This window comes from Chanos chanos, chromosome 2 (genome assembly GCF_902362185.1).
Source record: "Chanos chanos chromosome 2, fChaCha1.1, whole genome shotgun sequence".
Lineage (NCBI taxonomy): Eukaryota > Metazoa > Chordata > Actinopteri > Gonorynchiformes > Chanidae > Chanos > Chanos chanos.
This window is the reverse complement of record NC_044496.1, coordinates 52,622,585-52,639,135: the sequence shown is the minus strand read 5'-3', so window position 1 is coordinate 52,639,135 and position 16,551 is coordinate 52,622,585. Positions and strand designations below refer to the sequence as shown.

The 16,551-nt window shown below is 44.3% G+C and overlaps 1 protein-coding gene across 1 annotated transcript in view; it reads left to right on the top strand.

Moving 5' to 3' along the window:
• Nucleotides 1-16,144, top strand: part of afap1l1a (actin filament associated protein 1-like 1a) — a 24,283-nt gene extending 8,139 nt beyond the window's left edge. The window contains exons 2-19 of the mRNA XM_030765784.1: nucleotides 5,738-5,863; nucleotides 6,134-6,217; nucleotides 6,323-6,402; nucleotides 7,049-7,160; nucleotides 7,641-7,739; nucleotides 8,023-8,231; nucleotides 8,542-8,721; nucleotides 8,996-9,079; nucleotides 10,158-10,224; nucleotides 11,019-11,171; nucleotides 11,716-11,927; nucleotides 12,315-12,460; nucleotides 12,583-12,640; nucleotides 13,582-13,693; nucleotides 14,168-14,335; nucleotides 14,799-14,974; nucleotides 15,262-15,378; nucleotides 15,778-16,144. Of these exons, the coding sequence (XP_030621644.1) occupies nucleotides 5,738-5,863; nucleotides 6,134-6,217; nucleotides 6,323-6,402; nucleotides 7,049-7,160; nucleotides 7,641-7,739; nucleotides 8,023-8,231; nucleotides 8,542-8,721; nucleotides 8,996-9,079; nucleotides 10,158-10,224; nucleotides 11,019-11,171; nucleotides 11,716-11,927; nucleotides 12,315-12,460; nucleotides 12,583-12,640; nucleotides 13,582-13,693; nucleotides 14,168-14,335; nucleotides 14,799-14,974; nucleotides 15,262-15,378; nucleotides 15,778-15,804 (2,210 nt within the window). The 3' untranslated portion in view covers nucleotides 15,805-16,144. The remainder of the gene's footprint in view (nucleotides 1-5,737; nucleotides 5,864-6,133; nucleotides 6,218-6,322; nucleotides 6,403-7,048; nucleotides 7,161-7,640; nucleotides 7,740-8,022; nucleotides 8,232-8,541; nucleotides 8,722-8,995; nucleotides 9,080-10,157; nucleotides 10,225-11,018; nucleotides 11,172-11,715; nucleotides 11,928-12,314; nucleotides 12,461-12,582; nucleotides 12,641-13,581; nucleotides 13,694-14,167; nucleotides 14,336-14,798; nucleotides 14,975-15,261; nucleotides 15,379-15,777) is intronic.
• The last annotated feature ends 407 nt before the right edge of the window (nucleotides 16,145-16,551 follow it).

Below are 16,551 nucleotides of genomic sequence, written 5' to 3'. Positions count from 1 at the left end.
TAGACGGCGGGAACCCAGAGGTCACGGCAGGGGTCACAACAGTTAGCGGAGAGGAGAGATCAGACAGATGGCGCAAACAGACGAGAGCAAGTCTGAGGGGTCCAAACCACAGACGCATGCAAGGGTCGTTTTATTAACGATAATTTAGGGGGGGGGGTAACACTTACACTCGGACACAAATTCATTAATAACGCAAAGTCTCTGGCTTTATGAATCCCTGGAGGACATGTCTCCCACAGGACATACCCAAAATGTCAGTCAGAAAAAGAAAAATGATTATAAAATAAGTCATGTTTAAATTTTTTTTTCTTTTTTTTTTTTAGTGTTGTGCAACTCATAGAGTGAGGGCTCTTTAGAGCTAAAGTACCACGGGCCTTTAGCGTACCCTTTGCGTCTTCAGGAGGACAAATCTTAACATGCCCTAAGAAACACTGAAGTGTGTGACGGCAGAAGAGTGTCTGCTTTCTGTGGCAGAGATGGAGTCAGTGATATGAGGGGCTTATCTAAGAGTATGTGCGTGTGTGTGTATGTGTGTGTGTGTGTGTCAGCTCTACCCCTCCCTGAGTGAGTGGGCTTTTAGAAATTTTGCATGTCAGATCCTGTGCTGTGGTTTCAGGTTGTGCCTCCGGGCATGAAGTCTCCCACGTGCGTGTTGATGATTGTCTGTTCTTGCCAACCTTTGCTTCTCTCTCTCTCTCTCTCCATCAGCTTGGACAAATACAAAAGAATGTCACTGAAGTGCGACTCAAATCACAACACCTCGGAGCAGAGATCACGGAAATGTGTCTTTTTGGGTTTTTATTTTGCAGATCTTTGAAGGATATTTTTTTTTCTTTTGTCTTGTAAATGTATACTCAGTTTACATAAAACCGACTATTGTGTGCTGTCACGGTGCATGAATCTAGTAGAATGCAAACTCAAAACGTCCTGCACTGTGCAGATTAAAACTGTAGACAGTCTGGCTCTTTTTAATTGGGATTTAGATTTTTTTGACTAATTGAACTTTCTTAAGACTGATTCAGACAGCTCTTGTGCTTGTAATTACGCTTTTAGGAATACAGATGAGTTATTACTAAAATGAAAGTGTGCATATAGAGTGCTAATGCAATGCAAGGCATTGGCTGTGTAGGCATGCATTCAGACTCAGACTCTGATTGTTGGGGGAGGTGTGTGTGTGTGTGCGTGCGCGCGTCTGTGTGTGTGCGTGTGTTTGTGTCTGTATGTGTGTTTACACAAGGCCTGTCCCAGGTGCCATAGAATCCTTCAGGATTACAGCTAAAAATTGGGTGCCTCCCCCCTGCTGCAGACTACACAAACTTCTCTCTCTCTTTGTCTCTCTCTCTCTCTCTCTCTCTTTCTCTCTCTCTGTCTCTCTGCCTCTCTCTCTCACACTCTCTTACACACACACACACACACACACAGACACATAGCAACAACGTCCCCTCCCCTAGAGATACACCAGATTTGCCAGACAAGGAGGGAGAATTCCTTTACCACAGAGAACCTAAATAAGAGAGAGGCTGAGAGGACTGTAGAAAAAGACAGAGCAGGCAGCACTTTCACTGAGTCATTCACTCGTTGAGTCAAACTCAGCTTACAGTCCTTTGTCAGTAGGTCAGAGAGAGATTCATTCCCAGCTCGAGTGGATGATTGTAGCCCTCTCCACAGCCAGTTTTTTCTCTCTCTCTCTGGAAGATGGTGGGACTGTCTGTGCCTTCGGCAGCTGTCGCTGGTAGGTGGTTTTTTTTTAATTCCCCCGACAGCTCTAATCAGATACATTACTGAACCAAGCTAGTATTTCTCTGCATAATTGTCTGCCCCCCCCCAGACCTTAGTGTAACATTTGAATTAGTTATAGTCTGTCACTCTGTGAAAGTCTCTGAGAAAGTGACTGAGTGGTATTATTAATTCACTTCCTGCAGAGGTGTCGTTTTGATTCAATGTGAAATGCTTATGAATGAGGTAGATTGTCCAATCTGGGTGTATGTTTGTATGTGTATGCGTATGTACATGTGTTGTGGGGGTGAATCTATTTAGTGCCTATGCGAAGAGAGAGTACATATTAAATTCTGTTGAAAAAGAGAGAAAAAAAAAAACAAAAGTTTAGTCAGTTTGGCTCAAACAAGTTTAAGCAGGTGTTGTTTTCGCTCCTACTCGTGACATTTTTTTTTTTACATCAGCGTTTAGTTCGTTCTCGGTTGTACCGATGGTTCTCGCAACAAAACAAGCATTACTATCTGTGGTAGGTCTGTAAAATCTCTTTGACTCTGCACTTTTAACAAGGTGTGGAATGTTTTCTCGACTTAAACGGTGCTTCGCAGCTAAGTGAGAGATGGTGAGTGGTGTACCACTAATTCAGTTGTGGAGCATCAAAACATTCTTTCTTTTAAATCCCTCCGAGACGTTTCTATGTGAAGATCTGAGATTCCTTCTGTCTTCTCACTACACACACACACACACACACACACACACACACACAAAATCAGCTGAATTTGGCTTCTTGCATCAGACCAACCGTGAAAAACATCTTTAAATCGATCCAACTGAGGAGAATAACACATATCTTAAGCACCAGGATGATGGGTTTGGCTGTTTTGGATCTCTTTATTGGAGACCCAGTGTTTTTTGATGTGGTATTATCAGAGGAGACCACATGTGTAGGTTTCTGACAGGGAGTGGGCACTGGAGCAGTGTGTTATGCTTGGCTCTGGGAAATGACCCTCCACAGGTGCGGCTGAAGATAAAGAGAAGCTCAGAGAAGCTTTTGATCTCTCACACTGGGACCGTATCTCAGCGGGAATCATATAGTCTCCACTGACTTTTTTTTTGTGTTGGTTTAAGCTGGACATAGCTGACTCCTGAGGTCTTTCTCTTCATTAAAAACTCTCAAACTCGACACTTATTTCCACCTGACTCTTAATTCCTCGTCCATAATAGAAGCGTTGAGATGTTTTCACACGATGTTATGATTGACTTTGGCTGTTGACTTGACACAGGTCTCTGTTTGCATTGAAAAGCTGTAGCTGGCTGACTGCTATATGAGCAGTGCTATTGAGAGCATTCTTTTGATCTGACTCAGTTGTTTTAAGATGTGGGTTATCTCTTACCTGTGGAGCCTCACTGACTCATGGGGATGTTCATTTAAGGCCAGATATCTTGTTCTCAGAGTTGAACTGTACAATAAGCAGACTTCATAGCAGTGCTATGCATGGCCAATACATTTCACCATGCCTGTCTCTCTCTCTCTCTCTCTCTCTCTCACTCACACACTCACACACATCCAGAATGTGATACGGCTGACCTATATGAGTGAGTGGTTTGTGATTCTTTACATGATTCCACATTTCTTTTTTTTTTTTGTGAAAATGCTGTATGAGCTGCTAGCTGTTTTTAGTCGCCTTTGGTGCATTTGCTACAATTCACCCACTTACAGTTGTGCCACATTAAACTGCTTCTCAGCCATGTCTCCTGGAGGGGGTCATCGCCAGGGCAAAGCGTGGAGTTTAAATTCAACCTTTTTTTTTTATAATGTCAAGAGCCTTGTGTCAACAGGTCTGAATGAAGTGGTTGAAACACACACACACACACACACGTGCACACACACACACACACACAGAGATAGCCGAGTGGGGAGGATCCTTTGTGAGTTTGCTCAAGGTGAGTCAACAATAAACAAAGGCTTTGTGTTTGCTCCTGGGGCCTCTTAGATTGAGAAACCGGATCTGTCTTGGAGTTATATGTATATTGACCTAAATTTTTAAATTGTTTGTGCGTGCATGTGCATGCATTTGTCTTAGTTTGTGTTTTGTCTTGTTTTGCCTTTTGTTTTTGTTTTGTTTTGTTGTGGATCATAAAATCTTTACCTTCTCCATGGAGAAATTTGATGAGTAAGGATTTGACATGAAGACAAACACCCTGGACCCTTGCTCAAGTTCTTTCCTCTGGAACTACTTCTCCCTGTAATTATGCTCAGGACTGCTGAGAGAGGGTGGTGACCATTACGTGTGATTTAACGTTTAATGTTTGGTTTGGAGGTGTCAGTAGAAAGCGTTGCCTCTTTTGTGTCTCAGCAAATCTGCCTTTGACAGAGGAATTTGTTTTCAACAAATACACTAATTGGTCCAACTCAACAGCTGTTGGGTGAGAGTGTGTGTGTGTGTGTGTGTGTGTGTGTGTGTGTGTGAGAGAGAGAGAGAAAGATCGTGGCTGCATATATGTGTGTGTGTGTGTGTGTGTGTCTTTGTGTGTGTGGGTCTGTGTGTTTTCATAGCATATTGTCCTTGTAGCTGGCATATGAAATCAATTCAAGCCCCGATGCATCACGCCTGTTTATTAGAGTAAGCTCCAGAGAGCTGAGGTGGATGCCTTGGCACAGTTTAAGTCTCTCACTGAGCCAAGATGTGCAGCTGTGTGATGGACATAGGCAGTCAGGCTTAGTCAAACTAGGTTTTTCCCCCTCTTTCTAACAGTATGTGGGCTCAGGCTATGAGCTCACGTCCTCTGGGTCGAGAGGTATGGAAAAGCCGTATTATTTTCCTCAAACAAAGCAGGGTGAATCCCCCCACCCCCTACATCAACAGGCCTTCCTGAGATGTTGATGATAGCTTGATTATTATTTTTGGTTTTCATTCCTCAGGGCACTTTTTGGCTTGATTTATTTGAATTGTGACACAAGCCTTTTTTTTTTTTTTTTTTTTTTTTTTTTTTGATTATGTTCTTACGTGTCAAAAATGCTGACTTTGCAAAAGCTCAAATTCATATCCCGGTTGTTAACACGGTTCATTCTATAACGTGGTTTGCGCTGCACAAATAGCTCGCCGGGCGTGAGCACCATTAAGCCTGCAGTCTATGTGGGCAGTAACATCTGTTAGAGTTCTCATAAGTGTCAAACCCTCTGCATGTCAAACCGTCTCACTCAGACAGACAGAGTGAGAGAGGGCGTTTCTTCACAGTCACTCTAAACTGGGAGGTTTGCTCCTCAGAGATGAAACCTGTTGTATTGATTTGCTTCACTCTGCAATATGAGTGGCACGGGAGAGTTTTTCAGAGTCTGTCTCTGTCTCTGCGTCTCTCTCTCTCTCTCTCTCTCTCTTTCTCTGTGTGTGTATGATGTCTCTCTCTCTGTATTCACTGGAATATTCTCTAAAGGTACTCTGTGATCAGTTAGAGCAGATTGGGCATTTTGCCATGGATCAGAGGATGTCTTTGTTTCCATTGTGGGAGTGTTCACTTAACTTAGTTCGGTATAGTGGGTTTTTTTTTTTTTTGTTTTTTTGCTTTTGGGTGCAGGGGGGAGAGAACTCAGTGGCCCAGTTTGGGGGTTTTGATTTCTGAGTCACTGCCAAGTTGAAAGTTTGCTGACCTGACGCTGTCTCTCCTCTGCCCATAACTCATGCATTTAGCTGACACTTGAGCAAAGCCTACGGACACTGAGCGAGATATTGTGTTACAAGGGCCCATGCGACTTGATCTCACTTGATTCCCTCATTCTTGCACAGAAATCATCCGAGGGGTAGAGAGACTTATCTTCCATAACAAAAAAAAAATGCGAATCCATCACCTCCATTCCTTCCTTCTGTCTCTTCATGTGCAACTGTTTTTTTTTTTGTTTTAAAATGTCACAGCTGTTTGCGGTGCATGGCCGCTCCTGATATAATCGATCTGTTGTTATGACAAAGAAAGAGAAATTGTGTAGTCTGCTCTCCTGTCTGACGGCCCTGCCCTTTGACCCCCGTAGCGATGGAGCTCCTGGTGACGGAGCTGAATGTGCTGCTGAAGCTGCTGGATCGCGAGAGTTTGAGCTCTGCCACAGAAGAGAAGAAGACAGCCGTGAGAAACCTTCTGAAGCAGCTCCAGCCTTCAGGTAGACATTCAACCCGCCACAAAGACCTACATTACATAACTCTGTCATGATCTGATAGACACGCACAGATGAGATAAAGAACAATAAAGAGCAAAGTGTTTTGAGAGGGCTGTCTTTTCCTCATCCAAGAGGATTTTGGTGAACAGATACAGAAATTTGCCCTGTGGAGATACCAGTTCCCTTGAAAATGATTACTTACCAACTTCCTTTTGCGCTCCCTGTCTCTCTCTCTCTCTCTCTCTCTCTCTTTCTGTCTCTCTGCACTTGCAGTGACCTCGACAGAGTACTTATATGTGAATGCCTCGGTGTATAGAAATGGCACTAGCTTTGTGGAATCCCTGTTTGAAAAATTTGGTAAGGAAATAAATCCACACTATGGAGATACACTTTGCACACACGGTACGAATCCTCCTGAGCAAAAACGTAGACACCGAATGTGTTTTCCCATCTTTTCCACAGACTGTGATTTGGGCGAACTTAAAGTTGAAGCAGAAGAAGAAAAGAAAGACCACACGGACCAAACACCTCCTTCCAAACCAGTGAGAACTAATCCACGTCTCATGCTCTCATATTGTTCACATATGCAGGTCACCGATAATAAATGAGTGGACTGTGAGTTGTGATGTCACCGTTTAATAAGGGGTGGGGTGATTTGACAGAGAGGTACTGCACTGAGATTAATGGGTGTCCCGTGAAGCTGCTTTCCAGCAGTTGGGGCGTACGCGGGGCCAAAAAGCCGTTTTTTACACGGTCACTGTCCCACGTCACTGACCGCTCCTCCACATGTCCCAACTCCCAGAGGAGTCGTGATTTTTTAATGGAAGCTTGCGGACCGCTCCAGATGCTTGGGGGGGGGGGGGGGGGGGGTGTGCTTTCCGCGAACACATGCCTCTCGTGTGTGCGCTGTCATTTAAATTAAGACAGTACCACCGAAGGACATATGGATTTGGTTCAGAGCTGGGTTGCAGGGGCCTGTTGAAGTTCATTTTGATTAGCCGCGTCAGTTACATATCTTCTCCAAAGTTGTTGTTGAGTAGGAGAGCTGTGTCTGTTTAGCTTTTGCGTAGAGAAACAGATGTTGAGAATAAATGTGCTAAGGCAGACAGATGGTAAGTGTCACCGGGTTTGTTGAGCCACACCGTTGAATTTGACCTTTTTTTTTTCTTTTTTTTTTTTTTGGACCAGAGCACGACAGACTCACCACCGCCCTTGCCCAACACGCCCCCTCCCGAGGATTACTACGAAGAGGCTGTGCCACTCAGCCCTGGCAAGATGCCCGAGTATATCACCAGCCGCAGTGAGTCCTGACCCAAAGCAACTGGGCTTTGTTAAATATCACAGGCTGGAATCAGCCGACATCTCGTAGTCTCTGTTGTGTCTTTTACCATCAGGGTCTTTTACTAATTTACATAAACTCTTAAGATTCAGCCAGGCACTCTCACAACCCTTCTGTATGTGAGAAACAAATGTTATGATTTTTTTTTTAATGTACCTCTTAATATGAGAGCTGGAAAACTAACCCGGTACCATGAATCTTAGCCACAGGGAGCACGATACCTAGTTGAATGTGCTGGTACTAGAATTGACCAAAGAAGGTATTATATCCTGCGATGAACTGGCAACCTGTCCAGGGTGTTTCCCCGCCTTTTGCCCAATGAGCGCTGGGATAGGCTCCAGCACCCCCCTGCGACCCTAATTAGGATAAGCAACTGAGAAAATGAATGAATGAATGAATGATATCTGACCTTTGACATTTGATCCATCCCTGACCCCTTAGGCAGCTCTAGCCCTCCTAACTCCATTGAAGATGGGTATTATGAAGATGCAGATAATAACTATCCAACCACATGCATGAATGGAAGACGCAAAAACTCCTGTAAGTCTTTTCATACAAGGCAATTATTAAATAGTGTCTCTCTATACGCTGGCTGCAGCCTACTCAACGTTAAGTACAAAAGATGGCACTGTTCAGTATTTTACTGTTCAGTTTCAAAAACTGTTGCTTTTTGTTATTTGTGTGGTGTAGTGCTGGTAATTAGTTGTAGAATCGTTAGTAACTGGACTGTCTGGTTTGACTGACAATAAAATAAGTAGCTAGTTTCTCTCAGCAGTTCGGTGAAGTTTCACATCTTCAGGTTGTGGCATGTCTCCTCACACAGACAACGATTCGGACGCTCTGAGCAGTTCGTACGAGTCGTACGATGAAGAGGAGGAGGAGAAAGGCCCCAGGCTGACTCACCAGTGGCCCTCCGAGGAAAACTCCATGGCCCCGGTGAGGGACTGCCGCATCTGCGCCTTCCTCCTGCGGAAAAAACGTTTCGGCCAGTGGGCCAAACAGCTCACCGTCATCCGAGAGAACAGACTGCAGGTGGGCCCGAACTCTCTCGCCCCCACAGAGAACATTTTACCTTTTCACATCCACTGTAACAACATCCGTCATCGACCTTTACCGCTTTGCATGTTCTCCATTTCTGTCAGAGAAGTGGACTTGTCTCCAGTATAGAGGTTCAGGAAAATATTGTTGATATACCACGTACTTATCTTTTTGTACCTCCATGCAAAAGTGTATTTTTTTTAAGGCGATGGATAAAAAACAATATCGCTGTCTAATTTTGGGCTGGATGATGACTGGGTAGAAACTATAATGTGGTGTTTGTATGCGTCTTTTTCCGTGTTAGTGCTACAAAAGCTCCAAAGACCAGTCCCCCTACATGGACCTGCCACTCAACCTGTGTAACGTCATCTACGTGCCCAAAGACGGGCGGAGGAAAAAACACGAGCTGCGCTTCTCTCTGCCTGGGGGAGAGACCCTGGTTTTGGCCGTGCAGAGCAAGGAGCAAGCGGAGAAATGGCTGGGGGTAAGCTACTTACCCCCCCCCCCCCCCCCCCCCCCCCCCAATCGTCTTCTCTGGTCTGAGGACCGGAGTCCTGTGTTCAGAACAGAGTCCTACTTATCTAAATCAGAAGCCAGAGAAAACATTAAACAATGTAGTCTAGAGGAGGTTTGTGTTTGTGTGTATGTCTGTGTATCTGTGTGTGCGCGCGCGCGTGTTTGTGTGTGTGTGTGTGTGTGTGTGTGTTTGTTCCTTTGCAAATCCTGACCCACTGCTATGCGTGTCATTCTCTGTCTAGGTGGTCCGCGAGGTCAGTGGACAAGGAAACGGATTGGATGGTTCCACTTCTCCTACAGTCCTCAGAAAGACAGAACTGGACAGGGTAAAGCACTCGGCAATTTAGGTCACCCGATATACACCCATTCTCACATAATCCATAAACACATGGAACATAATACACGACGAGAAAGCTGATGCTGGATTACTTATTTGGCAGCTGTGTCATTACATTATTGCAAAGTACTGCAAAGTATTCCAAAAAGGCTTTTACACTAACTAAAATTTGACTCAGGTAATCCAAATAACAACCCAAAGACTGTGGAAATGATCTGAACTTCTTTTCCTGTTTAATTTATGTCTCTGTTGTAAATACGTGTTCACTTTCAGCACCGTATAAACACGTTTCTGCGAATGAGAAGTGTCTCGTTTTCCACCGTGAGCGCAATTATATTTTATCCACGGCTATAAAGCGGTGCCTAAACACGAGAGTAAACAAACTGACAGGGTGGTAGCCAGAGTTAACTGCCTGGTTGAACTCAACATCTGCCTAGATTAAGAGGTGTCACACTAAGAGCAGTAAATTGTGTCAGTGCTGCTAGAAATAACATGTTTAAGTAAGTGACCTGTTGTCAGAGGCAAAATGAAGATTATCCATCATTATGACCTCCGTGTGTGTGTATGTGTATGTGTGCATGTGCGCGTGTGTGCATGTGCATGCGTGCGTGTGGTGTGTGTGCGCTTGTGTGCGTGTGTGGTGCGTGTACGTGCGTGTGGGGGTGTGTGGTGCGTGTACGTGCGTGTGGGGGTGTGTATGTGTGCGTGTGTGTGGTGCGTGTACGTGCGTGTGGGGGTGTGTGTGTGTATGTGTGCGTGCTTGTGTGGTGTGTGTGTGGGTGTGCGCTTGTGTGCGTGTGTGGTGCGTGTATGTGCGTGTGTGTGTGTGTGTGTGTGCGTGTGGTAAGTGGGGTACGTTTAGCCTGATTTAACAGCAGGAGCTCTGAGGAAGAAGAGAGCGTAGTGGGGGAACTGGGAAGCTACCGTCTGGACTGTGTTTTTCCTGACCGAACCTGCTTTTGGCTTGTTTACTCCCTACCACAGCACTGGTACAGACTCTTACCCAGCAAACTATCTCTCCTGTGTGACCTTTCATGACCCGGCCATGTTGTTGTTCTCTCCCACAGAGGCTGTCTGCTGAAAAACATGCTTCCGACTCAGACAACATCGCTGTCGGAGACGGTCGAGACAACGGTGAGGTTTCTCCCACCTCTTCTGACCTAGGATGGTTTTCCTGAATTTATCCAACCCTGTGTAGTTCTTCTGTTTCATCCCAAATATATATGTCGGTAGACGTGGGATAGAAATTCACGTAAAACAGATGAAAATTTTAGAATTATAAATTATGACCATAAAGACCATTGCCTGTATGTCCTATTCTTTTTAAAGTAGAATTTTAGAAAAGGAAAAAGATCTCCCCCTCTTTAGTCTTTCTTTCTTTCTTTCTTTCTTTCTTTCTCTCTCTCTTAGTCTTTTCCTCCCACCCACTTAGTCATGCATCTTCCAGGTGTTCCATTAACCCCCATTTCAAAGTGTCCACTCATACAGAGACAAAGCCAGGAAATGGTTTCACAGGGAAAGTGTGATCAAAGCCCTTCTGCAAAGGCTTCAGTGTGTGAGTGTGTGAGTGTGTGTGTGTGTGTGTGAGTGTGTGTGTGTCTCCACGCTTGGCCGTTTGTAGGTCATGTTTATCCTTTGCTGTGTTATGCACAGTACTGTACTATCAGTTTGTGTAGCACTGACCTTCACCTAGCTCTCCTTAAACTCTTTGACCAGTCATTTCCATCTCATTATATTTAATAAGAGAAAGACACACTGACCACACGTCATATCCCATCCTGTTTTATGCTAAACCTCTCTCTCCCTCTCTCTTTCTCTCTATCTCTGTGTGTGTGTGTGTGTGTCTGTGTGTGTGTCTGTGTGTGTGCCTGTGTGTGTGCCTGTGTGTGTGTGTGTGTGTGCCTGTGTGTGTGTGTGTGTGTGTGTAGGTAAGGCCAAGCGGGGAGCACTGTCAGAGCTGACGGGTACAGTTAGTAGAGCGGCAGGTCGTAAGATCACCAGAATCATCAGCTTCTCAAAGAGGAAACCCCCCCTCCCCGGAGACGCCCGCACCCCCTCCCCTGACGAAGACCCTCGTTCCGGTGAAAACCTTTTTCCTCCTCATAAAATATCTTTTCCCTCTCTTTGACACGTTACCCATGAGAACTCTTTTTTTTTCCCCTGACACAGGTATACGTCCTTGTGTCAGAGCGGTCGTTTCTCTACAGAGAAAATAGCCTCAGGCCACGCCTCTAGATGCTTGTTGTTGTATTATATCATTTGCATCACAATTTCTAGTATAATTTCTAAATATTCTAAGTTTATACCGAAGCAATGTTTCCTAGTCCTAGTCCAGGATACTTATAGCACGACACACTTAGGATCTTCTCCATCCCTAACACACCTTATTCAGCTCATCAACTCAGTATCAAGCCTATGGGTCACTAAAACAGAGATGCAATAACAGCACAGATGTCCAGAGCACCAAGGCTCCAGGGGCAGGATTTGGATAAAGCTAAGCTTAAGGAAACAACTCAGGTCAACTTTTATCAAAGACGCTGACTCTAAAGTTTTTTCCTCTCAGACTTGTTTTAATCCTGCCTTCTTTGTGTCTGTGTGTGTGTGTGGTTTTTTTTTTTTTTACAGGTTATATCAGTGTTCTAGTAAATCAGTGTTGGAAGGAACAGTGGTGCCGCGTGCGTGGCGGTTTTCTTTACCTCCACCAGGAGCGAGGTGAACAGCGTGTACCTTACACCTCTGTAGCCCTTCACGGCTGTGAGGTTGTCCCGGGACTCGGGCCCAAGCATCCATTCGCCCTCCGGATCCTGAAAGGTGGCAACGAGGTGGCAGCCCTAGAGGTATGAAAGTGAAGGTCAGGGTTTTAACAACAGAAATGTAACCAGGCCAACACAGAACATTTCAGAAGCTTCCACATCAAGTGTCTGATTTTCACACCAGTGGAGATTTAGGAGAAAATTTATCGCAGGTAAACCGCTATGAGAAAAACGTTTTTTGGGGGGGGGGGGGGGGGGGGTTTTGATATTAAATTTCTCCATCTGTTGCTTTAAAAATCAGGCTTTGTCTCACTGTATCAAGTTGAATTCATATATATGTATGATGGCTTTGTGATCTGTTATGGTGTTTTTCCTTCTGTTTACTCATGGGAGCTCAAGGTTGCATCTGTGTGTGTGTGTGTGTGTGTGTGTGTGTGTGTGTGTGTGTGTGCGCGTGTGTGTATATGTCAGGCGAGTTGCTCGGAGGAGATGGGTCGTTGGCTCGGAGTTCTCCTGGCAGAGATGGGTTCCTCTGCTGACCCGGAATCCCTGCACTATGACTACGTCGACGTGGAAACTATTGCCAACATCCGCACAGCTGCACGACACTCTTTCCTGTGAGTAACAGAGGGCTGGTTGTATGGAACAGTGAAAGTAAACCGCTTTCAACTGACAGTTTTAAGTGTCCCTCATTATCTTTCTCTTTTCCCCTTCTCTTCTGCCTTTTTCTTTCCTTCAGTTGGGCCACTTCCACAGACTCAAGGACATATGATGAGGTTCCCTTTGAGGGTCCAGAGGTATGTAAAAATAGCATTGACATAAGTCTTTATACAAACAGAAACACACACACATGCACACACTCCTCTAAAACAAAGTCCTCACAGTGTCTGTGCCCAGCTCTGAGCACACAGTAATCTTTACCAGACATTAGCACTGCTGTTTGAGATTGAATGCTGAGTATGTCTCTACTCAACAAGGACTTCTCTTAGAAGTATAGGAGTGCGAGTGAGTGTGTGAAATTATACCGTCTGTCCCATTCGCAGCTGTTTAAGATCGTCACAACCTCCCTTCTTTGAGTGGTTATGAGTTTGTCTTCTGCATAGCCTCTTTCACTCAAAGACCCCCCACACCCCCTCTCAACACCCCCTCCCCCAGACATACATCTAATACAGATCTGGCTTTTAAGAACCACCACACGGCTGTGTTTTGCGCTTGCCCCTGTGTGTGTGTGTGTGTGTGTGTGTGTCGGGGAAAGAGAGAAGAGTGTTCTGGCTGTGCGTAATTGGAAGGTGAGCGGGGTACGATCACTCTCTCTGCGGGGCGAAAGCTAGGTGGGGGTGGGGACAGCAGGAGCTGGATTAACGGCACGGCCTCTGGCCTCTGAACAGCTTGTTAAACCCCTGCTGAACTCTCCACCGGGCTCTCAGATCCCAACACAGAAGAAATGACTCCCATCGGGAAGGAGCCAAGCCTCCTACTGCTATCACATATGACAAAAAAAATCACAAAGGCCAGGCAATGTCCAATGCCCCATTAATTAAACTTTGTAGCCCTTGAACAATGAGCAATATTATTTGGAACTGTCCCCGCATGCAGGAATTTTGACAGTTGCGTGTGTGTGTTTCTCCGGCAGCGTTACTGTTCCGTATTCATTACAGATTCACTGTTTACCCTCCTCTTTCATTTGCTTCCTCTCAACATCATCTTTTTTTTTTTCTCGTTCTCCTTTCCTTCACAGCAGGACGACGGGAGGCAGAACGGCGGGCCTCAAATCAAACGTCGCTCGTCTTTCTCCAGCAGCGACACACGGAAAACAAACCCCCAGGTCACGCTCAAGTGCCACGGCTCCAGTGAGTCACATGCCAATTAAGCTGAGCACACTGCACATGTTGTGTGTGTGTGTGTGTTTTTTTTTTAAAAAGGGACGCTTAAAAATAGAAGAGTTCTCACTGCCTCTTTTATTTCACATTTTCTGTTGAAAATAATGTCTCAACTGTTTCTGCGCAGTTTGTGTGTTATTGTCCGTAAAATAAGGTGAACGATTAAGTTTTATCGCTTGGATTTTTTTGGGAGAAAGGCCAGTTTTTTTTCTTTTTGCCGTTTTCCGAGTCGTTTTTCAAAAGTAATGTTGTGGAGGATTTCTCACACTGTCAGTTCAAAGACCTATCCATCAGATCCCGGGCAGATGGAGTAATTTGAGCTTTACAAGATGGTTCGGTTTTGATGTGTCTTCTCCCTGTGTCTGTGAGAAAGGTGTTCGTGGCCCTGCTACCTTCCCACAACTTTCTCGGCTCTGACCTCTGACCCCTCTCTAACCCTTCCAGACGCAAATCAGTATGCGAAGTATGGGAAAACGCGTGCGGAGGAAGACGCCAGACGCTATCTGCAAGAGAAAGAGGAACTGGAGAACGAAAGAGATGGCATAAGGAAGGCGCTAGTCGCGCTACGCAAGGAGAAAAGAGAGGCCAAAGAAAAGATGAAGAATGCAACAGGTTCGAGAGAAGTGACCGGTTTCGTCCTTGTGTTTCTAAAGGGAGTGCTCAGTTAAACGTGTCGATCTTAAAATCTGACAGCCTTTTTTAACTGGTTTAGGTTATTAGACAAGAAAGGAAAAGTTGTGTCATATTTTAATATTGGATGCTGTCTGAATACCATCATTTTCCTCTTTAATGCATAGAAAGTCTGTAATTGAAACAATAACGCCATCTACTGTTCATTTCCCATATAGCCTAAAAATGAAGTACCTGACTTAAATGTTTAAGCAAGTGTTTCTCTCAGGGACTCAGTGTGTAAAATACAGATCTGCTGTTACATGTCTTATTTCCTAGTTGTAAAGACATTAAGTAGCATGTCTGGGGCATGAGACTGTAACACCTGTATTTTTATTCATGTAACATGAGATATGATATGCATTCAGTGTGTGAACAGTGTTTTTATAATTGTCTGGTACTGTAGATAAACAGAGGCTGGCCCTGGAGGAAAAGGTGTCCAAGCTGGAAGAGAGCTGTCGAATCAGAGAAGGAGAACGGGTGGACCTGGAGCTGCGGCTGAGCCAGGTCAAGGAGAACCTGAAGAAATCTTTGGCAGGAGGGGCATTGGGGGCACCCGTGGAGAGCAAGCCGGTAAACAAGGTGCAGAATTCAAATCCACGTTACGCTTACACCCTGTCAAAGCAGGAACTCTCAAGAATAATGAGAAAAACGTGTTGAAAACAATGTTATACTGAGCAAAGGTACCCTTTGTTATATCAGTACATCATTGAAAAAAAATGACATTTTGCTTGTTAATTCTGAGACAAACAAATGTCAGATAACTTAAAAAAATGTAATAAAAATATAAATATAAAACTTAAAAATTAAATTGCAGATGTTTACTGAAAGCTAAATTGCTGTAATTTGTGTTTCTCTTGCTGGTACAGAAAAGTGAGACGACTTACAGTGAGTCCGTCCTACCAGTTAACTGTGCCTCAGAAATGCGAAGACGGCCCCCGTCTATCTATGCCTCCGCCAAGGGAAATGTCATGCAGAAAGCCAAGGTTAACACATACACGCACATACACACACTCTCACACACACACACACACACAGCAATATTCAAGTAATCAGCATCCATCGTTGCAAGCACAGCAATATCACTGTATCTGCCTGAATAATCACATTAGAAGTGTCTTGTCAGTTCCCAGCTGTCCTTTAATAGTCATCAGTATTGGCCAATACAGTCAAATTAACCAGACAAGCTTTCCATTCGTTTGCCGCATGTAGAAATAAATCAGATTTCAGTGAGCGTTCCAGCTTTTATATTGTAGTTGTGCAGAGAGTTCTGAATGTTTACTGTAAACTCCACTTGTACTGTAATTTATACTACAGTTCTCAATGTCAAAGAATATCTAAATAGTGGTGTGTTTTTTCTTTCTTTTCTTTTTTTTTCTTCACAGGAATGGGAGTCTAAGAGGGGGACTTAAGGAAAGTGCTTATTTGAGAATTGTGTTGTGTGAGAACCTGAGGCCAAAACCGATTCAAACACATACTACCGTACACTACATTTACAGAGTCATTTTAACAGATGTAGAGGACTCCTTTATCACACACTGCGTCAGAGAGGCACCATAAGTCTAAGTTGTAGTTTTGTGAGTTAGTTTAACAGTACTCAGAACACAACCGGCGTAGACATTCTGAGAGGTTCCAGAAGGTACGTTGACGTAACACAGAAGGGAAAGGAAAGTCGTTTTTGATGGATGGGCGTGAAATGGTATCGCAGACGAACAGAGGGAAAAGGACAGTAAGTTGTATTGAGAGGTAGCATGGGTGGCCCCACCCATTATGGATTATTACAAATTTCATTTTATCTTTTTTTTTTTGAAAGGAAGGACAAGACTGCTGTGATGTACATATTTTTAATAGTGCCCTGTCTTCTCCTTCCCCTTTACCAATTCTCTTTTTCAAGCCATTGTGGGCAAATCTGTCTGAAAGCAGAAACTATGCAATTTTGATCGGTTTTCTCATCAATCGTATTCATTATTGTTTTCTTTATTATTGATGCTGAAGGTCCTTAAAACTATCTTTTATAGCAACAAATTTCTTAGTTTTAGTGTTTGTTACACCTCAAGCCAAGAGGCAGAATCATTTACAATGGCTTTAAACGAGACCAGAACTTCTGACACCATGGTGCTATTAACACTTTTTGTATATATATGACTTCAAATTGTAAA